The sequence below is a fragment of the Centroberyx affinis genome, unplaced genomic scaffold (genome assembly GCF_046629955.1).
Source record: "Centroberyx affinis isolate AG114_WGS23_722 - 3 ecotype Tasmania unplaced genomic scaffold, CSIRO-AGI_Caff_v1 ptg000193l_1, whole genome shotgun sequence".
NCBI lineage: Eukaryota > Metazoa > Chordata > Actinopteri > Beryciformes > Berycidae > Centroberyx > Centroberyx affinis.
The window spans coordinates 197,656-221,571 of NW_027278886.1; the positions used below are offsets into that span (position 1 = coordinate 197,656).

Sequence of the window (23,916 nt, forward strand, 5' to 3'; positions counted from 1 at the left end):
GGTTTTACTATTTATAGGTATGTGTTTGAATAAAATGAACATTTTTGTTTTATTCTATAAACTACTGACAACATTTCTCCCAAATTCCAAATAAAAATATTGTCATTTAGAGCATTTTTTTGCAGAAAATGACAACATTAGTATTGTGTTGTTTAAAAATGAATATGAACTTGTTTTCTTTGCATTATTCGATGAAAACACAGTCAGAAGCAAGCCAGGTTTAGACAGATGCAGAACTTCATCTGAGTTCAAAGACTTGGACTAGCTTAAACTGAAATTACTGAAAAAGTTTAATGAATAGAAGTTTCATAGAAGTGGCAAAATTGACTGTGGTTATACTGGTCAGCTCCCAGTAGCCAACAGTAGATGTGTGGTGCCGTGCTCTGTTGCTCCCAGTAGACTACAGTAGAAGACTGTGGTTTACTGATAGCTATCCTGTAGCCAAATGGGAATACTGTGGTTATACTGGAAGCTACCCAGTAGTCATTAGGAGAAGACTGGTTGTGCTGAGCAGCTCTCAGGTGTGAAAGTGTGAACATGACAAGAATGGAGTCTTCATGGAGGCTTTTGTGACATCATGTGGTGGAACTTTGTCAGTGTGACCCAACAGTGCTGCCTTTTGCTGGATGAGCTGCCAACAGACCATGAAGGCAGCAAACTGCAAGAGGTTAGAAGGCAGCTAAGGTATGAGAGATGGTAAGTTTTCAGTTGGAAGATATATTCAACTACTCTGAACAAGTAGGTATTGTGGCCTCACACTCTTGTGTTTTCAGAGAGAGTATTTGATTGTAAACCCTTTGAAACTTTGCTAAAATTCATGTCAGTGAAGGTAAAATGACAAGGACCTTTACCATTTTTCACCAGTATCTTACTGCAATTTGTCATTTACTGCTCAAAATCAAACATATCTTGCCTTGATCAACGAAGATTTCTGTGTATGACCAGTGTTTGTACGCATGGGAATTTTTCAACCTGAACCTAGTTGACAAGCATCTGAAATAGTGGGCGGTGACATTTTCTGAACGTCATCTGATAAAGGTAAGTAAATTTGCAGTTTTAGTATAGAACACACTGTACTATATTTTACTCTTGATGAATATGAATTAGACAGCTAGTTATCCCAGTAGCATACAGGGAAGACTTTGTACTGGGAGTGACCCAGTTGCTAAAAGTAGATCATGTTTGTTGTGCTGGATAATTCCCAGTAGCCAACAGTAGAAGACTCTGGTTGTACTGGGAAGCATCCAGTAGCCCACAGTGGTTGTACTGGGAGACGCTCAGTGGCCAAAAGTATAACACTGGTTGTACTGGGCAACACCCAGTAACCATCAATAGAAGACTGTGGTTGTACTGAGTGATTCCCAGTAGCCAACAATATAAGATTGTTTTTGTACTGGGGAGCACCCAGTAGTGACTGTGATTGTACTGTGGTTGTACTGGGAGGCACTCAGTGGCCAACAGTAGAACACACCAAGGATTGAGAATTACTATAGTCATTCTAGCAATGCAGTACTGCTGTTTTAACTGAGCAAGTACTCATATTATCTTCACAAAATAAGATATCTAGCTATTGTTACAGAAAAAGTCAGACGTTTTCTCTCCATACAGCTTTTGTAAAGGTGTTTAAGTGTAAAATCTTAAATGTAGAGATGTGATGCTACCTGAACTACTCCTGTCCTACAGTGGACAGAAGCTGCAGTGTAGCACAGTCAGAAGCAAGCCAGGTTTAGACAGATGCTGAACTTCATCTGAGTTCAAAGACTTGGACTAGCTTCAGCTGAAATGAAAGTTTCATGAAAGTATATTTAATCTTGCCTAACCCGCTTATCTCACCTTGCTTATTGCCATGTAAAACCTGGGAAAGAATAGAATGGTGGATTTTACTGTCAGAATGAAAGTCATTAGCACTAATGCCCCTTTATGTTGATATAAAATACTTCTCTGAGCTGACATCTGCTCTCACTGTGGTCCTGTGTTTGGAATAATGTAGCATACAAGACAGGCCCAGACATGCAAGCTCCATCCTTTCAGATCAGATAGGTGTTATGCAAGACCAGAAATAATGCATGATGATGATGCATGACAAATTTCAGAGAAAAGACAATAAAGTTCTATCGTATCGTAAATAACACATTTATTTTCCTGTTGCACCGTGGCATAAATTCATAGCAGAAATTCAGTCTGTGCAAATGATGTTATGAACAGATTTTTTTTTACACAAATGTCATGAATGTGTGATACTTTATTGATCCCTGTATTACCAACTATGTAGTAAGTATTACCACAAATATTGAAAATCAACATTAGATATTTTCTGCTGGAGTTGCAGTGCCTCACTGTTTTGTTCTTATGTCACACTGATGTGGCATGCATGTGCATACATGTTAGTGTTATATGCCTATCAACCACAAATTATTTCATTTTACTTGAAAATAGGCTACATAGAAAACTTACAGTACTAAAGTTTTGATTTTGTACGTGCCGAATTGGCCTACATGCTGTTTCATAGAAGTGGCAAAATTGACTGTGGTTGTACTGGGCAGCTTCCAGTAGCCAACAATAGATGTGTGGGACTGTGCGTTGTTGCACCCAGTAGAATAGAGTAGAAAACTATAGTTTACTGGTATCTATCCTGTAGCCAAATGGGAATACTGTGGTTGTACTGGGAGCTAACTAGTAGTCATTAGGAGAAGACTGGTTGTGCTGGGCAGCTCTCAGGTTTGAAAATGTGAACATGACAAGAATGGAGTCTTCACGGAGGCTTTTGTGACATCATGTGGTGGAACTTTGTCAGTGTGACCCAACAGTGCTGCCTTTTGCTGGATGAGCTGCCAACAGACCATGAAGGCAGCAAACTGCAGGAGGTTAGAAGGCAGCTAAGGTATGAGAGATGGTAAGTTTTCAGTTGGAAGACATTTTCCACTACTCTGAACTCTGAAGTAGGTATTGTGGCCTCACACTCTTTTGTATTTTCAGAGAGAGTAATTGATTATAAAACCTTTGAAACTGCAAACACATCATGCCTTGAACAACAAAGATTTCTGTGTTTGTACGCATGGGAATAATGTGTTCATCCAGTGATACTGGTGCATGACTGACTGATGAATTCTGCCTGTTGATGTTTTTCACAACAATTTTGTCATCTGATAAAGGTAAGTAAATTTGCAGTTTTAGTCTAGAACACACTGTGCTATAGTTTACTCTTGATGAATATGAATTCTTAGACAGCTAGTTATCCCAGTAGCATACAGGGAAGACTTTGGTTGTACTGGGAGTGACCAAATTGCTAACAGTAGATGACTGTTGTACTGGATAATTCCTAGTAGCAAACAATATAAGGCTGTGGTTATACTGGGAAGCACCCAGTAGCCCACAGTATAAGACTATGGGATGCACCAAGTGGCCAGTGGTAGACCACTGTGGTTGTACTGGGTAACACCCAGTGACCATCAGTAGAGGACTGTGGTTATACTGGGTGATTCCCAGTAGCCAACAGTTGAACACACTGGTTGTACTGGTTGTTTTTCAGTAGCAAATCGTGGAAGACTGTGGATGTACTGGGGGATTCCCAATGGCAACTGGTAGATGTCTGCTGCAGTTCTGTACAAAGAACAAGGACGAGGAGGAGAAGAAGACCAAGGACAAGGACAAGGAGGAGAAGAAGACGAATGACAAGGATGAGGAGGAGAAGAAGACGAAGGACATGGACTAGGAGGAGAAGAAGACGAAGGACAAGAACAAGGACGAGGAGGAGAAGAAGACGAAGGACATGGACGAGGAGGAGAAGAAGACGAAGGACAAGAACAAGGACGAGGAGGAGAAGAAGACGAAGGACATGGACGAGGAGGAGAAGAAGACGAAGGACGAGGAGGAGAAGAAGACGAAGGACATGGACGAGGAGGAGAAGAAGACGAAGGACATGGACGAGGAGGAGAAGAAGACAAAGGACAAGGACGAGGAGGAGAAGAAGACGAAGGACATGGACGAGGAGGAGAAGAAGACGAAGGAGAAGAACAAGGACGAGGAGGAGAAGAAGACGAAGGACATGGACGAGGAGGAGAAGAAGACGAAGGACAAGGACGAGGAGGAGAAGAAGACAAAGGACGAGGAGGAGAAGAAGACGAAGGACATGGACGAGGAGGAGAAGAAGACGAAGGACAAGGACGAGGAGGAGAAGAAGACGAAGGACAAGGACGAGGAGGAGAAGAGGACGAAGGATGAGGAGGAGAAGAAGACGAAGGACGAGGAGGAGAAGAAGACGAAGGACGAGCACAAGGACGAGGAAGAGAAGAAGACGAAGGACGAGGAGGAGAAGAAGACGAAAGACAAGGAGGAGAAGAAGACGAAGGACGAGGAGGAGAAGAAGACAGGACATGGACGAGGAGGAGAAGAAGACGAAGGACATGGACGAGGAGGAGAAGAAGACGGAGCACATGGACGAGGAGGAGAAAAAGACGAAGGACAAGGAGGAGAAGAAGACGAAGGACAAGGAGGAGAAGAAGACAAAGGATGAGGAGGAGAAGAAGACGAAGGACATGGACGAGGAGGAGAAGAAGACGAAGGACAAGAACAAGGACGAGGAGGAGAAGAAGACGAAGGACAAGAACAAGGACGAGGAGGAGAAGAAGAGGAAGGACATGGACGAGGAGGAGAAGAAGACGAAGGACAAGGACGAGGAGGAGAAGAAGACGAAGGACAAGGACGAGGAGGAGAAGAAGACGAAGGACATGGACGAGGAGGAGAAGAAGACGAAGGACATGGACGAGGAGGAGAAGAAGACAAAGGACAAGGACGAGGAGGAGAAGAAGACGAAGGACATGGACGAGGAGGAGAAGAAGACGAAGGAGAAGAACAAGGACGAGGAGGAGAAGAAGACGAAGGACATGGACGAGGAGGAGAAGAAGACAAAGGACGAGGAGGAGAAGAAGACGAAGGACGAGGAGGAGAAGAAGACGAAGGACAAGGACGAGGAGGAGAAGAAGACGAAGGACATGGACGAGGAGGAGAAGAAGACGAAGGACAAGAACAAGGACGAGGAGGAGAAGAAGATGAAGGACATGGATGAGGAGGAGAAGAAGACGGGACATGGACGAGGAGGAGAAGAAGACGGAGCACATGGACGAGGAGGAGAAAAAGACGAAGGACAAGGAGGAGAAGAAGACGAAGGACAAGGAGGAGATGAAGACAAAGGATGAGGAGGAGAAGAAGACGAAGGACATGGACGAGGAGGAGAAGAAGACGAAGGACAAGAACAAGGACGAGGAGGAGAAGAAGACGAAGGACAAGAACAAGGACGAGGAGGAGAAGAAGAGGAAGGACATGGACGAGGAGGAGAAGAAGACGAAGGACAAGGACGAGGAGGAGAAGAAGACGAAGGACAAGGACGAGGAGGAGAAGAAGACGAAGGACATGGACGAGGAGGAGAAGAAGACGAAGGACATGGACGAGGAGGAGAAGAAGACAAAGGACAAGGACGAGGAGGAGAAGAAGACGAAGGACATGGACGAGGAGGAGAAGAAGACGAAGGAGAAGAACAAGGACGAGGAGGAGAAGAAGACGAAGGACATGGACGAGGAGGAGAAGAAGACAAAGGACGAGGAGGAGAAGAAGACGAAGGACGAGGAGGAGAAGAAGACGAAGGACAAGGACGAGGAGGAGAAGAAGACGAAGGACATGGACGAGGAGGAGAAGAAGACGAAGGACAAGAACAAGGACGAGGAGGAGAAGAAGACGAAGGACATGGATGAGGAGGAGAAGAAGACGAAGGACAAGGACGAGGAGGAGAAGAAGACGAAGGACGAGGAGGAGAAGAAGACGAAGGACAAGGACGAGGAGGAGAAGAAGACGAAGGACATGGACGAGGAGGAGAAGAAGACGAAGGACAAGAACAAGGACGAGGAGGAGAAGAAGACGAAGGACAAGAACAAGGACGAGGAGGAGAAGAAGAGGAAGGACATGGACGAGGAGGAGAGGAAGACGAAGGACGAGGAGGAGAAGAAGAGGAAGGACATGGACGAGGAGGAGAAGAAGACGAAGGACGAGGAGGAAAAGAGGACGAAGGACATGGACGAGGAGGAGAAGAAGACGAAGGACAAGGACGAGGAGGAGAAGAGGACGAAGGACATGGACGAGGAGGAGAAGAAGACAAAGGACAAGAACAAGGACGAGGAGGAGAAGAAGATGAAGGACATGGATGAGGAGGAGAAGAAGACGAAGGACAAGGACGAGGAGGAGAAGAAGACGAAGGACGAGGAGGAGAAGAAGACGAAGGACATGGACGAGGAGGAGAAGAAGACGAAGGACAAGGACGAGGAGGAGAAGAAGACGAAGGACGAGGAGGAGAAGAAGACGAAGGACATGGACGAGGAGGAGAAGAAGACGAAGGACAAGAACAAGGACGAGGAGGAGAAGAAGATGAAGGACATGGATGAGGAGGAGAAGAAGACGAAGGACATGGACGAGGAGGAGAAGAAGACGAAGGACATGGACGAGGAGGAGAAGAAGACGGAAGAGGAGGAGAAGAAGACGAAGGAAAAGGATGAGGAGGAAAAGAAGATGAAGGACAAGGACGAGGAAGAGAAGAAGACGAAGGACATGGACGAGGAGGAGAAGAAGACGAAGGACAAGGATGAGGAGGAGAAGAAGACGAAGGACAAGAACAAGGACGAGGAGGAGAAGAAGACGAAGGACATGGACGAGGAGGAGAAGAAGACGAAGGACATGGACGAGGAGGAGAAGAAGATGAAGGACATGGACGAGGAGGAGAAGAAGACGAAGGACGAGGAGGAGAAGAAGACAAAGGACATGGACGAGGAGGAGAAGAAGACGAAGGACATGGACGAGGAGGAGAAGAAGACGAAGGACGAGGAGGAGAAGAAGACGAAGGACGAGCACAAGGACGAGGAAGAGAAGAAGACGAAGGACGAGGAGGAGAAGAAGACGAAAGACGAGGAGGAGAAGAAGACGAAGGACAAGAACAAGGACGAGGAGGAGAAGAAGACGAAGCACATGGACGAGGAGGAGAAGAAGATGAAGGACAAGGACGAGGAGGAGAAGAAGACGAAGGACAAGGAGGAGAAGAAGACGAAGGACGAGGAGGAGAAGAAGACGAAGGAAAAGGATGAGGAGGAAAAGAAGACGAAGGACGAGGAAGAGAAGAGGACGAGGACGAGAAGACGAAGGACGAGGAGGAGAAGAAGACGAAGGACGAGCACAAGGACGAGGAAGAGAAGAAGACGAAGGACGAGGAGGAGAAGAAGACGAAAGACGAGGAGGAGAAGAAGACGAAGGACAAGGAGGAGAAGAAGACGATGGACGAGCACAAGGGCGAATTAAGTTTCATTAACCAACCTGAGGACATGGAAACTTAATTCAGTCCTATCATAAGTTTCATAGAGCATAGAATTGGTATTGCAGGTAACAAAAATACAATGCTTTAAACTCAAAATTTTTACTCTGCAGTTTAGAGCTGGTCTGGTAGAAGACCTTTTCGAAATTATGAGGAGCCACTCTTCTATTCGATGTATATTCAGTACACCAAGCAGCACTTCATTAAATATAATTCAACTAAATAAATGTTGTGATTGTGTTGGTGTAGTGCTGCTTTGTAGATGATATATATTGCTGAATTTATCAGACGACTCTAATGATTCATAAAATGTCTTCAAATATATTTTGGCAGGTATGCACTTTTTCTGATGAAGAGAGCAACATTAAAGTGGTCAATTTTGCTTGAGAGTGATGCTCTCTCCATACTAGCCGGTGTCTCTAGTTGGCCAGTTTGTTGGCCAGTTTGCTAAAATGTCTTGCTGCTATTTGTACCAACACAGCTTGACTCATGTGCACCCCCTCTATCTGTGCTTCACAAGGATCATAGCCTGACAGTTTTCAGTGTATTCAGATAGTTTACTGTCTTGATCATGTTCTCATAATCCTGTTTTTGTTTTTCAGTCGAAGAGGTGAAAAGTCTGTCGACACTAAAACGCCTGCCAAGTGCAAGTGGACACAAGCCGGTCGCTTTCAGACAGCACACCTTTTTAGTCTTGCCTTTTATTATATATTTTATTATCTTATTTTTTCTAAATTTTCCCACTTGCACTTTGTACCTCTATTGTCTAAAGCACATTGAACTTCACTTGTTGGATGAAATGCGCTATATAAATAAAATTTGATTGATTGATTGAAGAACCTCTCCATTGACTCATTGTTATAGTTGTACATCAGGGATGGGGTCAACTGACTTCAATTCCATCAATTAAATATAGGCCTGTGCCTAACAGTTTCAACCACATTATGAATTTGAGGTGGAAGTAGTGGAAATATTTTTGTCATTTTTTTCAAAGACTGACTTCATCATGCAGTGATCAAGTCAGTCTTTAAGTCTTACAGTTTTTAAGTAATCTGAAAGCAATTTAATATAAATATGTTACTGAGGTTGGGTAATCCCTTGGATTACGTTACTGAATCCAATTTTGATGAGGTAACTAGTATCTGTGTCCTCTATAATATCCTCAACATTCAAAACAACTTAAAGATAGTTTATTGGCATGAAACACAAAAGTGCTTATTGCCAAAGTAAACAAAACCAACAAATATAGCATTTAGCAACCATGCCAATATGATATTAATAACAACAAATGGTCCAAGAGGATCAAATCAATAGATCCGTTTACTAGGGACATACGATCTGCAATCCCAAGATTTTGGTTTTCTTTGTCAATGTCCCTCCTGTCTAAAATTGCAGCAGGTTAATACATATTTTGCTGCAAGTGAGTTAACATTTTGTTATTGACCAAACTGTTTAGCTCTGAACAGAATTACATTAAAATTAATTATTTATTAATTAATTAATTAAAATTAAAACTCATTATGGAATATTATTGAAAATACCAGACCTATCTTAATACCTTTGCTGCCAGAAAAGAATATAAATTGATTTAGTTATTGATTTAGTTATCAGCATTTATCTTGACAGTGTGTATCTTTATTCCATTCATCCATCCATCCACCTCTCTTTCCAAGTAGCTATTAAATTACTAAATGATAGCCTGACGTTCACACACAGCAACCCATGTATATGCGTACACACACACACACACACACACACACACACACACACACACACACACACACACACACACACAGAGTTTGTGTCTGAGGTTGGTGAGTTATTCTTTGTTGATGCTGCTACCGTCCATCACCAGCAGGGGGAGACAGCAGACAACCTAAAGAGGAGGGAAGCAAAGGAAACTGTGATTATGTGGCCACATATTTCAGAGGCTTATATCATCATGTCAAAAATGTCCCATATAAAAAAGTTCTGCATTTATTTTGTCCAGGTTTTTGTCTGTGTACTAGAAACCCTTATCTGAATGTGTTACTTACAACTATAGTTAACAGTAAGTAAGTTGTAGTAGTAGTGTCATTCAAATGGAGTTTTCATTAATATAGCTTTTATTCTGAAACAAGATCATTGTGTGAGAAAAGGGCAAGGATATCCCATGACACCAAAAGACATGTGTTATTCTGTTCAGTATAAAAACTCTTTAAAAAAACAACAACACACAATTCATGTGCTTTTAAGTAGTCTTTAACAGACATATTTGTTTTAAAATGATGGAACAAAATGCTTAACAAGCACATTCATACATTCAAACAAGTGTTTTTGCCTTGTGTACCAACAAAGTCCATAAATCACACAAATCAACTAACATGAGGTCAGATTTGTTTTATTTGGGTGATTCTGGAGACCTTAAGGATTAAAGTATACATCATGGTTATATGAAAATTACCTTTTATGAGGAGGATTTGCCTCCTCTTCATAACTGGTATGGTCAGCATGTATGGTTGACAATGTCACGTGACCATAAGAGGTGGAAGCTGCATTTCTTGTCTTGAAACTCCTTATGTGGTTGTTTTCTGGCATTCCTTTAACATATAAAACATGTATAACATCTAAAACAATATCCCACTGTTACTGAAAAGCCAGTGATAGCAAAACAATCACCAAGATTGTGTTATGTTCTTCCCTGGCATTAAATAGAGGTGAAGACACACTGACAGGGAAAACAAATGTGTTAAACTGGGACACAAATGTTGGCACAACACCTTAAAGTGGGCCAGGTTTTTTGTTTTTTTTTCTAATGACTGGGTTATCATCTCAATTTAGACGATCTTCGGTGTAGTCTGTAGTCTCCTTAAAAAGCCGAAGACGGAAGTAGGCAGGAGTGAGACGTCTCGCCTCGTCTGCTGGATCCTCTCAGCTCGCCTCTCATCAGCAGCAGCTCTGCCCCCGCCTCGCTACGCAAACCGCTGGCTGGTCTTCCGACAACCAACCCGCATCTGGCTGTCAACTAGCACTGCTGCTCCGGTACCGCGGCATGCCCACACTCACACCGGCACGCACGAAGTGGATTTTAACGAGAAGGGAATTATGTCCGAGGTGCGAAAATTCACCAAGAGGCTGAGCAAACCCGGGACGGCCGCGGAGGTCAGGCAGAGCGTCTCGGAGGCTGTGAGGACCTCGGTGGTTGTGGTGAGCAGAGCTTTAGATTGTGGACTAACGGTCGTACCAGCTAACGGAAGCCTGACCGGTTAGCCTGCTAACTACCGCTAACCTAAGGGGAGCTTATTGGGGAGACCCCCGCACCCCGCCCCCCTCTTTGTGGAGAGCTTTTCCATATCCCCGTTTTCTAAATAGCTAACGTTCACTTTGATTTATGTCCCCGCGCTCTTCAAAACCTGCCTGTTTACTAAAACAAAATTGTTTCCAGTTTTCATTGAGGGCGCTTGTCCCCCTATACTGTCAAGCTTCATACGTCTCCAGCTGACTGCACTGAATCAATTTTACCTTGGCAAATTCATACAGCATATTGCGTGAAGACAGCTTATTCTGAAGTGATTATAAGCCGCTAAACCGACTCCCTATGGTGGCCTCGTTTTCAAAATTGCCAGCATTACCAATAGTGTGACATTGTCCACAGGAACACATGGTTTTCCAGTCTTCTGCGGCTCCTTTTGTGTGCTGGAGAATGAGGAGCTGTGCCAGTTGGACAGCTGCAGCATGGCTTCCCTGTCCTTGCCTTGTTGGAGCAGTGTGCCTCTTTTTCTTTTTTCTTGCTGGAAATGGCCATAACGTGCAATGGATGGCAGTTCACGCGCGTCTTCAAAATTGATGAGTATGGATAATGACGAGTGTGCAAACCAGAAGATTTTTGTGTCTCATAGTCTTTTTTTTCCCTTTTGTTGGGAATAGGCATGCTTTTGGCTGATATTGGCTGGAACAGCCTGTAATAATGGGGGATTAGGCTCAGTGGCTTGAGATGAATAGCATTTAGGATCATGCTGATAAAGCATTTCTGTGTGTGTGTGTGTGTGAAATCATTTTGATGTGTATGAAAGGCATGCCTCTATCCTTGACTTCCAGTGATGTCAGTGCAGATTGACTCTTGCCTGCTGATATCTGCTACTGACAATTATCTTTGTCATAACTAAGATCATCTGGTCGCCCATCCACTTCCTCATAATATGATAATGACATAGTTTAAACCCAAAACAGATTCCAGAGGAGCTGGTTGACTTGTGTTTGGAGATAATCTCTTGTTCCCAATGGACTGTAATGGCCTCATAGTCTTATGATGATCATCTTCAAGAGTGTGACGCAAAGAGGACTCCACCGTAACAATCTTGTGATAAGGTCCTGATTCATGCAACACACAGGTTGGAGTGTGTGTGTGTGTGTGTGTGTGTGTGTGTGTGTGTGTGTGCCTGGGTGTATGTTTTTGAGTAGTGGGTTTTGCCCACTAATCCTTGGAGTAATGGTTGACTTGCTAACTGAGAACAAGCGCTGTTTTGTGGAGGTCGCATGGCCCGCGTTCCTCTCACATGGGGATTCCCTAAGGCATGCTGTGACCGTGCTTCCTGTGTGTGTGTATGTGTGTGTGTGTGTGTTTTCAGTCTTGTCTTCTGGTTTCTATGTCAATGTGTCCAGTTGTCCTATCTTTCCCCCCTGCTCTCTCTGCTCACTCTCTGCTTCCCCACTGTTTGTCCTTTGTTAATCTGTTGTATGGAGATACAGGCAAGCTCTGCCTTGAGCCGCTGTGTTCCCAGGCACAAAGTTGAGTCGAATTTTGCGGAAGTACAACAGCTGGCATTACAGAACAGAGACGTTTTCTCTAGGTTCAGTTCACGTGCATCCACATCCCATAGCTGACAAGTAAACATGTCGTCCCCCGTGAATGATGCAGGCACTCCTTCGGCCAATCAGAAACAAGATACATCACCCCTCCAAGTTTCATCAAAGTTGTGCTGATGGTGTAGAAGTTATGGCCTTTCAAAGTGTGAAATTTTGACTTTTATTTGTAGCATCCCCATCAGGCCAATCAGTGGCTGAAAATGCATCATCCCTCCAAGTTTAATCAAAATCTGAGATATCACATTTGTGTTAAAAATTTTGACCTTTAATTGCAGCACCACTTTTAGCGTTATAGCTTTCATAAATATACTAAACGGTTTAGTTTAGTCGAGATGTGTTTCCCACCGGTTCTCAGGTTATCTGTGGTGGCTGCAGGCTGGTATAGCCTAAGCAAAGATACTCCTAGTTAGCTGTATGAAAAACTTTAGAAATGCAACACAAGAAGCTCTGCTAATATGTTATTATGAGTTTGGGAATATATGGGGAATAATAGGAGGCTAATAGGAGTGAGCAGAGACTTCGGGTAGTGAGATGGTAAGTGTCTGTTCTGCCAGTATACACAGACTGGAGCACTTAGTGGGTTCAGGGTTGGGACAGTGGAGCTGCTGGCGTGTGTGCATGTGTGTGTGCCATGCATGTGTGACTTGCATGTATATTTCAGTGTGTGTGTGTTGTGTGTGTTCATTCATCCATTGTGCGTAATGTGTGTAAGCCGCCTAGCCAGCATGATAGAGCCCATATGGCTATGTTGGAGTCTGGAGTCCCTTACCTCCGCTGAACTGTAATGGGACGCAGACATCTGGAAATGCACATCATCATCATGGTCCTAGTCCCCTCCCTCAAGGCATGCTGGGAGTTTATGTTCAGTGATTGGTGTTTGAGTGTTCTCCAGCCAGGTTGATAGCTGAGAGGAGAAAGGGTGCAACGCAATGGGAGTTTGTAACGTAAACGAGATGAGAAAGTGGAGCCTTGCTTGCAATAGACGGCTACGCCCCAGAGTTTTGCCATGTCCTTTTAGTGTTTTTAAGCATCTCTCTCTCTCTCTCTCTCTCTCTCTCTCTCTCTCTCTCTCTCTCTCTCTCTCTCTCTCTCTCTTCTCAATCAGTGTGCCCATCCTTCTTGTGATTCTGCAGCTTCTGTTTCAAAAGCAGAACTCTCTCTTCCCCCCACTCTCTTTTACTTTCTCCCCCCTCCCCTCCCCTCTCTCTCTCTCTCTCTCTCTCTCTCTCTCTCTCTCTCTCTGTAACATGATCAGCGGTTGCAGTGGAGCCTCTGTGCGCTGCTGAACGGAACGGTCGCCTCTGACTTGTGGCGCTGCGGTTCAGCTTGTTGCACATGACAGGAAGCAGAGCCGCTACTCCGGGTGCAGCGCCCACCCTCAGCCAAGAGTAATGCGTTCAGCAGACCTGTAGCCTCACCCTGTTGTTGTGTTGTGTGGGTGTTGGTGCTGCTGCTGACTGCTGCTGGTCGTCCATGAAGCAGTACGTCTACTGTTAGTAATAAGAAAGTAATACACGAGTTAGGGCTTTACAGTGATGCTGCATGACTCTGTGAAACAGTCAATGTCACTTTCAATCACCCCAGTCAGAATATCATTAGGGTGTTATTTAGGTTAGTGGTTGAAAATTTTCGAGACGCTGGGTGTCTTCGGACGTCTGAGGAAGTCAGGTCGCAGTGGAAAGTTCTGAAGTTCGTTTTGTAACTAGCTTACTTCACAAGCCAAGTCATTGGCTGGAGAACACATAAAGAGAAATTCCCTTTATTTGTTTGTGCTTGGATACGGGGGGGGTATTCGAGAGAGGGCTATTAAAGGTGCACATTTAACAGCTCATCCCGAAAAAGACCTGAAGTGGGATATGAGCCAGTATCCAGAATACTGTGTGTGCGCATGTAGACGTAGGCAGTGATAGTTTTGGAGGGAAGGCAGAAGATGGGAGGGGAGAGCAGCGAGCGGCAGGAAACAGGCAACAGCTGAACTACAACTTTTAGTACCTCCTCTCTCTCTCTCTCTCTCTGCCCCCTCAGCAGAGATGGAAAGTAACAAATTAAGAATACTTTTCACACGAGGCGGCTTCCATCCCGGAAGCAGCTGATCAAGTGCCAAATGTGATTGGCTGCTTGTACACCAAAGTGACGCCACCACAAAGGAGGGAAAAGGACAGAGAGAGAAGCAACATGAAGAAGAGAGAACCAATATGAGAGCAGAGAATTAACGTTGGTGAATTCAGCTGTGCTAGAATTACCGTTAGTGATTTGAGGTGCAGACTCTTTCTCATCTGTGATTCAGAGGAACACTCAACAGAGAACCAGTTTCAGTTAGAAATGCCTTTTTTAGAGGACTACATTTACTTTTATACTTTAAGTAAATGTAAGACCATGTACTTTTATACATTGACTTGAGTAAAGGATTTGAAATGATACTTCAACTTTTGCTAAAGTATATTTTTAGATGAGTATTTGCACTTTTACTTGAGTAATGAATTTGTGTGCTTATCACCTCTGCCCCCTCAGTCACTGGTACAGCAGGAGAACAAAGCCCTGCATCTCAGCTGCGCACTGCACTCTTTTAATGGAATTATGAATGAGTACCAGGTGGAACATTGCTCTCACACACACACACACACACACACACACCCACAGCTGTGTGTTGAACCTCTGCCGGGGGGCAGGAGGCCTCATCAGGGTTTTCTCTCTCCCTTGAGTCCTTCTCTCCACTGTCCTTGTTCACTAAGCAGCAGTTAGTAGTTAGTCTGGTCCACAACTGTTGCCTACAGACACATTGGCAGCGGCTCAGTATTGTGGCACGGAAGCTGATCAAATTCCCATACAGTCTGATTTCCTTCAGCTTGAGGCCCAGTAGCTTCGTGTAGCTTAGCCAAGGCTTATTTGGCTAAGCTATTCATCACCATCTTCACCGCTTAGCGTGAGCTTAAAGTTGCACTTTCTGGGAATTAATTCTGAACCTTTCCAAGTGGTTTAGCTTTATACTTGTGATCACGTCTTGACCTAGTTGTGGAGGGGTAGGTTAGCCTGTAGGCCCGTTTCAGAGATAATAAGACATTAAATCATCCACTTCTCTATGAAACTCAAAACAGGAAGTTGTCGTCATGGAGCAGTTATCTTTTCTATCTTTTGTTTTGTTCCATGATCTACATGTGCCTCATTCAAACAGATGTGCTTTCTTTGACTGCACCTAGCTATGAGGACCAACCAGCTGAAGGTGAAAGGTGGATGAAATACTTGAACTTTCAAAACCTGCAATATCCAGTCATTTATGTTCTTCTTGGGCTATACAACATATAACCACCTCCCTGGAGACCGTTGTGTTTATGTTGTGCTCTTTGCTGCAGAGTTTTCCCCCAGCTGTTCAGCCACACTGATATTTCTATCAGCCACCGTCATGTTTTACCCATTTCACTGCTGCTTTGTCACATCTTCCCCTTTCTCTCTCTTTCTGTCTCTAGATCTGTTCTCAGCTGTTTCCCCTCAGTCATCTCTTGGCTTTTTTTTTCCTTCCTCCCACCGTCCTCTGAGCCACTGTTTCCCTGAGCTATGACAGTCCTCTGAACTTTGCGGCTGTCTCTCTGATCTCTTGTGGCTCTTTTGTTTGGCATGGGCGGTGAAACCTAGTGGAGGGTGAGCGCTTATAAACTACTCCTGAACGGCCAAGCGGGGCTCGCCAGGGCAAAGTCAGAATTATTATAACATGGGATCAAAAAGCGGCACTGTTTGTTTGAAATCGTTGGGCAGCTGATGCGTCATCACTGTCAGCAATAAGATGGAATAAGAATCAACGAAACCATATTTGGGGGAAATTGAGTGACTTAGCTAGTGCTTAAGGCCTGGCTTGGCTGTGTACTGGAAACCTATTCAGGCTTAACAGGCCTACCACCATTACAAAGCTCTATTGAAGCACAGCAGATTAAGTGGAGAAGGTTATGTTTTTCAGTGTCTGAAATGATCCAACGCTCCGATGGTTAGAGGAAAGTCACAACACACTGTGCCTTTGTACAGCATCCTTAAACTGAGACAGACAGAGAGAGAATGAGAGAATAAATGGAGACAATCTATTGACAATATAATGAGGGGAAGCAATGAATGCCAAAATATGTTTAGCCTATGCAGCTTTCACACTCTTCCCACTTGTCTGCCTTTTTTTTTTTTAGCGTGACCCAGGCTGACCCAGATGAAAAATGCTCTGTGTTTAAATTGCCCTGCTCATCACTGTATATTTTCTCCATTTCCCCTCCAGGAGCAGCCGAAGATCATTGAGCCGTTGGACTATGAGGCGGTGGTGTTTCAGAGAAAGGCCCAGATCCACAGTGACCCCCACCGAGACCTGCTGCTCTGCCCCGTCGACGATGTCTCGGTGAGCCCCCCCTACCCCCTTACCCCCCCATCCCACCCCCTCACTGCTTAGTCCTCTGGGACCGGCTCTCAACCAGGATGCTTCCCTCCTGAACACAAAGCCTTAATCCAGGGAGTCATGCACTGTACACAGCAGTCTGACATAACCAGAGCTTGCTTGATTTCCTATGGGGGTAATTTTGGTTCTGAGACTCAGGTTTGTTCCAGTAGGTATTGAACTTGAAAATGCAGTTGTAATTGTTATCCTCTCTGGCTGGCTGAGCAATAAGGGCAGATGATTCTTGACAGAATTTTCGCTGTATTTGCATTTTTCTACCTGTGGGGACAATTTTCCAGCTCTGTAGGGCGTCCACAGCTAAACGCACGGAAAGGAAACACTTGACCTAATATATTTAAGGTCAAACATGAACATGGCCTTATTTATAGCAGTATCTGACTGAATTTTTAAACCTCCTTCAAACCCTAAATTCCCCTGCGGGTATTATAAAGGCTACTCCTGTTCCTTGCCAAACAGAAGCACTGTTTATTCAGCTTATGAGTCAATATTGGATGCCCACTCCTCTATTTATACTATGCAAGAAATGGCATGTTTCTCTTGCATCGTTGGATGCAGCCACAGCCTGCGATGTGTAGGAAGAGCTGTGCTCAGTGCTTTGCAGTAAACAGCCAAATCAGCAGGTTCTTGTAAAACTGTCTGAGATGAAGGGGTACTAAGAGCCATAAGATTTCACTTTCTATAGGAAGTTTCCCATCATAAATCACCATTCAGCTTCAGCACACCAACTTACACGGGCCAAATTATTTATGGGTCAATCCGAGTGGCCTAACCAGTCAGATACAAAGCAGCCTCGTACCTCAGCTCTGTATTTATTGGTGCTGCTTCAAACACATGTGGTTTGGTTTAGAGGCATGGCTCGCTCCATGTCTAGTTTTTTCCCCATCCTGAGAGAATCTGTTGCCATTCATCGGTTTCTTTGTATCTGTGCCTCCAATTTTCTCCCAGGCTTTCTCTCTCACTCTCTCTCCCTGTCTCCTGACTCTCAGCTTTCTCCCATTTATTGCTTGCGGTTAGTTGCAATGCCACAGTACGATGACACACTTTATGAGTGTGTGTTTGTATTTGTTTCTCTGTGTGTGTGTCTTACTGTGTGTGTGCATATATACACACAGGAGTCCCAGATCTCCCGGCAGAGGAGGACCGTGGTTCCCTCTGTGCCCCAGAATGCTGAGCGGGAGGCCAGGAGTCTGTTTGCCAAAGAGGTACTATAACCCAACGGTCACATCTGTATGGCTTGGCTCAGGCTCTTGACGTGGCAGTGACATTTAGTTCTTTCTTCTGAATGTAAAAAGGAAATTGTGGGTGTGAAGGTGTGAAGATTCACAGGTAAAGTTACATTTTCACAATAATGCAACTTACTTGCTTTTATTATTTAGGTACTGATCAATAAAGAACAAAGATCAACAAAGAACAGACATGATTTTGTAGTAAAAGTGCTGCAAACCATGATAGTTAGATAGTGCACAGGTATTGAAATATCGTGTTACCCTACATACTCATATAGTTAAAATGTAGATAACATCAAAGAAATCGCATAATTTATGTAGCAAATACTTTTATTTCATTCACTTCTATTTGAACAAGATGAATAAAAATCACGAATGAAAGTGCTCACTGACAGGAAAGATGATTTTTTGACTCGACGTCAGGCATCATGACATTCATCTAAAAGTATCCACTTGAAGCTCATAAAGAAACAACAGGCATGCAAGCCGGTAGTAAACACTGTGTGCTGATGATATGTTGAAATAGCAATGAAAATCACAGTTGTTAAATCAGTTTTCTGGCAGGGTGTGAATATACTCAAATACAGCCAGGCTCTAAACCTGTGTTCCTTAGCCAGCTCTCATGACCATGATATGGCATGGAAACAACTGTCATAGGGCTTTCGTAAAACAAACATCCATCCAGGCTTACTCAGCATCTATTGAACAAAGATGCATTCAATTCACGACTATTGAGAATTTCTGCTCACAGTTTTACACTGAATAAAAAGTAAACCGTCATAAATAACAGTAACTAAAAGTCATGGCATAGGCAAAGAGGATCTGGACGTTTGTGCCTCCGCTCTCACAGCACAACCCAAAATAGGGAACCAAGCACACCATCCTTCTCCATGAGTCACAGCAAAAGGAAAGAACTGTGTGCTCGCTCGGTTAGGTCACTTTCCTGGCATGGCGTGCATGTTATATTTGAGTGTGTCTGCTGAGTGTGTAGCTCCTAATCCAGCTCTCTGTGTTGACCTGTTTGGCAGTGCATCAAGATGTACAACACCGACTGGCACGTAATCAACTACAAATATGAGGCTTACTCGGGCGATTTCCGCATGCTGCCAAGGTAAGGAAGACGCAAAGACTTTGACGGAAATAAAATGGAAATGCAGAGTGGATATGTGGAAGATTTAGAGGTTAGGATTTGAACTGTGTGTGCAAAATAACATCGGAATCACTTTATTGTCAACTATGTAACATGTACAAGGGATTTGCTCTAGACACATGGGCCTGTTGCGTGACAGCATGTAACAAATCAGTTTTCTCTGTATTCATTCAGCACTGGTGCTCCATCACAGCAGAAGAAATAGTACATACAAATTAAAACATCAGTATAGACAAATTTCCCTCTAACAGGTGCAGTCCAGATGTTTCGAACTCGTATCTCAATGATGATAAAGGATCCTAAGGAAATCGTTTTTAGCACTGCAACCTGCACTTGAACCATAGCTGGGACCGAAACAGAGGCAGATGTGGAACAAAAAATAGGCCCCAAGCACCACTCCAGCATAAAATTACAGAGGAAAAACTTAAAATGCAACAACTGACAAGGTGGCACAGCACTAACCGAGCCCCACAGTACAAGGGCATACAGTTACTCTCTCACATAGTGCAGAGGAGACAGTACAAGACTTGCATTACATAGATCAGGGAGTAATTTGTCTCATGCTCTACCAAAAGAAAAGACACTGTACATCCCAGACATCACAGAGAGAAAGCAGGACTGGCCAGAGGAGAAGTACAGTAGGGGGGGGGGGTCTGATTTATTGAAGACCTGCTGACACACAACGACCCTCTCTCACTGTATTTTCACAGCAAGGGCCTGAAGACAGACAAGCTGCCGGCTCACGTGTTTGAGATCGATGAAGACGCCAAAGACGAGGTGAGTGGAGGGGCCTGAGGGCTGTTAGATCAGAGACATTGATTATTGCACGGAGGATGAGTGGTCTGCTATTGACTCGCCGCGTCCTTTATGGACGGTTTGTACCATGCATATACGGCTCTAAGTAAGGTCTGTCAAGCATGCTTGGAAATAAATGTTGCTTTTAATCTTTTGAATCATGGAGATAAGACGCTATTTGGATTTATTAGGAAAACCGCATCAAATCAATCAGCGTGGACTTTGGGTGCTACTGAGCATCAGGAGAAACCTTTTGATGCAAATCATGTCGCATTTCACCCCCGCTTTCTCTCTCTCATCTCTCAAGAGACTGTTCACTGTTGAAGAAAGCAAGAGGAAATGCCTTTGAAAAAAAAAAACAATCGTTTGCATGCGTTTCAGTGCTAGAACCCGCTTCTTGGCTGGCTTCTCGTTGAACTGGGAAATGTGGTTTAAAGAGTCACTACGACTCCTATGCCATGGGTCCTTCAGTGCATCTGCTGGTGTGGCCCCACAGAGACTTGAGTGCCGGGCAGCGAAACCAGAAGCCTTATAGTCCCTATAAATAGCCCTCATCGACCCTCCTCCCCCTCCCCCCGGGCCGGATAAACTTAGACAGAGAAAGGGTTGTAATTGAAGGAAAATAACTGCTGCCGTGCCGCTGAGATGGGGAAGGCAGAGAGCAGAGGGCCTGATCGCTCCTCAAAACGGCCCTGGCTAATGTTACATTGCTTGTCCTTTCTGAGACGGGCCAGTCTTGCTAGTGCAAGCACATTTAAGAACGCACCCACACACACACACACACACACACACACACACACACACATATAAATGATAGTTCCACCCATTCCTTCTATCTGAGAGTACACGCTTTTATAAGACCTTTATATCCTCCCCCTCCCTGAATAACCACAACAATTAATCAATAATAAGTATGACGGAAGATAGGTGGTGATGTGAAGTATCATCGGAGGTTTGAGGTAGGGTGTGGCGAGGCATGTGTGTGTGTGGTGGGCGGCTTCTGTCGATCGCTGTGTGTGTGTGTGAGGGCCATTTGTAGAGAAGGGAAAGATGGACAGTTGAGCGAGATGAGGGAGGAGAGCAGCCAGCCAATTAGATTACAGGACAGAGCTGGGGAGAGTGGGACACATAGACGAGTGCAGAGGACAGAGTGCCACTTCAATGTGATTAGGGCTGTGTGTGTGTGCTTGTGTCCAGTAGATACACACACACACACACCTCTACCCATCCCACCCCTTCTACGCAATGTCATTGTATGTTTCATAACAATGTGGCGTGTTCGTGGCGTTGCCTAAGTGGATTATGCCTTCTTGTACTGTGAATTCCCTTGTGTGGCCAGATGCATATTCCCTGAGTGTGTGTCTGTGTGTGTGTGTGTGTGTGTGTGAGTGCTCATGGAGAGGCCATTCCCTTGTGATGAATGTCTGTGTTTTCCGTGGTGCTGATGAGCGGTCCCATGATGGCTCTCTCTACCACTGCAGTGGAGATGGAAAGGCTGGAGTGAAAGGAAAAGAGGTTCATTCATCATGACCCCTTTATGGGAAACCATGGAAATTCTCCTGCTTATAAAGTGAATTGGCTGGGCAACGTGTGATTAGACATGATGGGATTTCCCACTGAATTGTCTGTTTATATAACTGTGATCAGTGAACATTCCTTGCCGCCAACTACTTGTCAGTAAATCTTAAATGATGCTTCTTACATGTAAGAGAGTATTTAATAACATTAAGCTGTTGACATTGAATAATGTTGTGTTTAATACATGCATGCAGTGTTGTGTATTTTTTGTTTACACCATATATACTTAGATGTTAGATTAACATGCATTATGTAGTCTGTTTCGAATGATGTCATGTGAATCTGCTTGTGTCTGTATGCTTATGTGTGTGTGTGTGTGTGTGTGTGTGTGTGTGTGTATGTTTTGTGTGCGTCTGTCAGGACACATCGTCGCTGTGCTCCCAGAGAGGAGGCATCATGAAGCAGGGCTGGCTACAGAAAGCCAACATCAACAGCAGCCTGTCTGTCTCCATGAGGGTGAGTCACCACCAGACCTCTCTGTTCTACATAAAAGATGACAACAACAAATACAACAACAACAATAGCAACAGCAACACCACATAGGCATAGACCACAACTAAGTGTGCATGTGTTATGCACCATACCACCACACTACTTTATCCTTTTTTGTATTTTGCATTATAATAAAAAATGTTTGTATCATTGACTACAGCCACACTAACATCAGCTACTAATATTTATTTATATTGCCCTTTTCAAAAACAATGGAAACTAGGTAATAAATATATAAGCAATGCAAGGAGCATAAAAGTAAACGGTGAAAAGGAGGTCAAAAACAATAAGATGTTACATAAAAGCAACTCTATAAAAATGAGTTTAAGAGGTGAAATAGCAGCCTGTTCCATTCGTTTAGGTATTTAAATCGCCATAGCAGAGCAACAGAAGTGCACGCAATAACCGATGGGCTCAGAAGCCACATTTCAGGTTTTTCTGTCCTAAGATGAGCGGTTAGATATGAACCCTCATGACTCCCTCTCCATCGCTGTGACACGCAGGTGTTCAAAAGGAGGTACTTCTACCTGTCCCAGCTCCCCGACGGCTCCTACATCCTCAACTCCTACAAGGACGAGAAGAACTGCAAGGACACCAAAGGATCCATCTACCTGGACTCCTGCATAGATGTCATTCAGGTACGCTGGCCTCGAGTACTGTAAATCAAAGAAATATCAAAAACACCAAGGTCCTAAACATTCGTATCATTTTCCCTCCCCCACAACATTTTCTATATGCTTGAAAATGTGTCTACATTTTCCACCAACAACTCAGCAAAAATCTCAATATGATTTTTTTGTCAATAATTGGGCAGCCCTGTCAAAACTTCACATTTCTACTTGAAGATGCCATTGGACCCGCTTGTCTGGACTCAACCGGTTTGGGTTTTCAGGCTAGTTGAGTTCGGCCTCACAAAAAGCTTTCATCACTTAAGTGTAGTAGTTTGGGTTTGTAATGAAACGGTTGGGTTGCACTCAAATTGTCATGCGCTTGTCAAGCTGGATACTGGCCTCACACAGACTGGGATTTGCACGGGCATCTTATTGTTTGGTCAGTGGTAGACTGCAGACAAGCCAGTGTTGTCTCCCTTCCTGCTCCAAACTGATATTCATTGCAAATGGAATTAATTTTTCTGAGATCTCAGACAGGACGCAAAGACGGCTGCTACCATAATCAGCCTTGTTACACAACACAAAGGCGTAATAAAAGCATGATAAACAACAAGGTTACACAGCACAAAAAGGGTTGAACTTATGTGGAATGGAAGATAGACTTGGATCATATAAAGTACAAGCAAAACAGCAAATTGAAAAACATTAATCAACTTGCCATGCTTTTCTAGTTGAATGGAACTCATTTGGTGCGCTTCCCACTGTGTCAGTTCTTGGCACGACTCCCCACCCTTGTGAAAGTCAGTGTGTTTCCTAGTCTCGCCACTTCCGCCACGCTCCAGAGACTTTTAGCTGCTTTTGACTGGACAGATTTACTGCATTCCATTGACGTGGGCAGAAAAAGACACAGTCCGGCTCTTGCAGATTTGCGAGTGGCCGCCGGCGGCTCTTGGCACAGCACGGCACCTCAGTCAGGTCTGGACCGACTGGCCAGGCTGCCAAGGAGCTTTCACGTCGATGAATGCACACAGGAGATGAATGGGCAGACTGGAGTGGAGAGAGTAACTCTGGCTGGTGGGTGTGATGTGAGAGCCAGGAGAGTGCGGTCTGTTTGGCATGCAGAGCAGGTGTTGTACCTGTAGCACTAGAGCTTTTAGTTTTAAAAGCAGATCATGTTTGAAGGACTTAATAGTTCAGGGAGCTGTTTAACTGGAAAAGCTGAATCATCAGTGTATCACTGTACCACATTGCTGATCAGGAGTTTTACATTTTACATTTCCATTTCAGTCATTTAGCTCTTATCCAGAGGGACTTACAATGTGTGCAACAGCAGAACGAGCTAAACTTCCTAGACCACCAACATTACAAGCAGCCAGTAGCAACAAGGTCAAGGGTCACAGCTGTAGGGCCCTAAATCTTTCCCTGGTGAGCTTTAGATAAAATTG

The 23,916-nt window shown here is 44.2% G+C and overlaps 1 protein-coding gene across 1 annotated transcript in view; it reads left to right on the forward strand.

The window, feature by feature from the left end:
• The first annotated feature begins 10,432 nt into the window (after window positions 1–10,432).
• dock11 (dedicator of cytokinesis 11) overlaps window positions 10,433–23,916 on the forward strand; it is a 73,033-nt gene continuing 59,549 nt past the window's right edge. Inside the window, exons 1-7 of the mRNA XM_071538105.1 lie at window positions 10,433–10,534; window positions 16,446–16,562; window positions 17,732–17,821; window positions 18,874–18,956; window positions 19,706–19,772; window positions 21,729–21,824; window positions 22,364–22,498. Coding sequence (XP_071394206.1) covers window positions 10,433–10,534; window positions 16,446–16,562; window positions 17,732–17,821; window positions 18,874–18,956; window positions 19,706–19,772; window positions 21,729–21,824; window positions 22,364–22,498 — 690 coding nt within the window. The remainder of the gene's footprint in view (window positions 10,535–16,445; window positions 16,563–17,731; window positions 17,822–18,873; window positions 18,957–19,705; window positions 19,773–21,728; window positions 21,825–22,363; window positions 22,499–23,916) is intronic.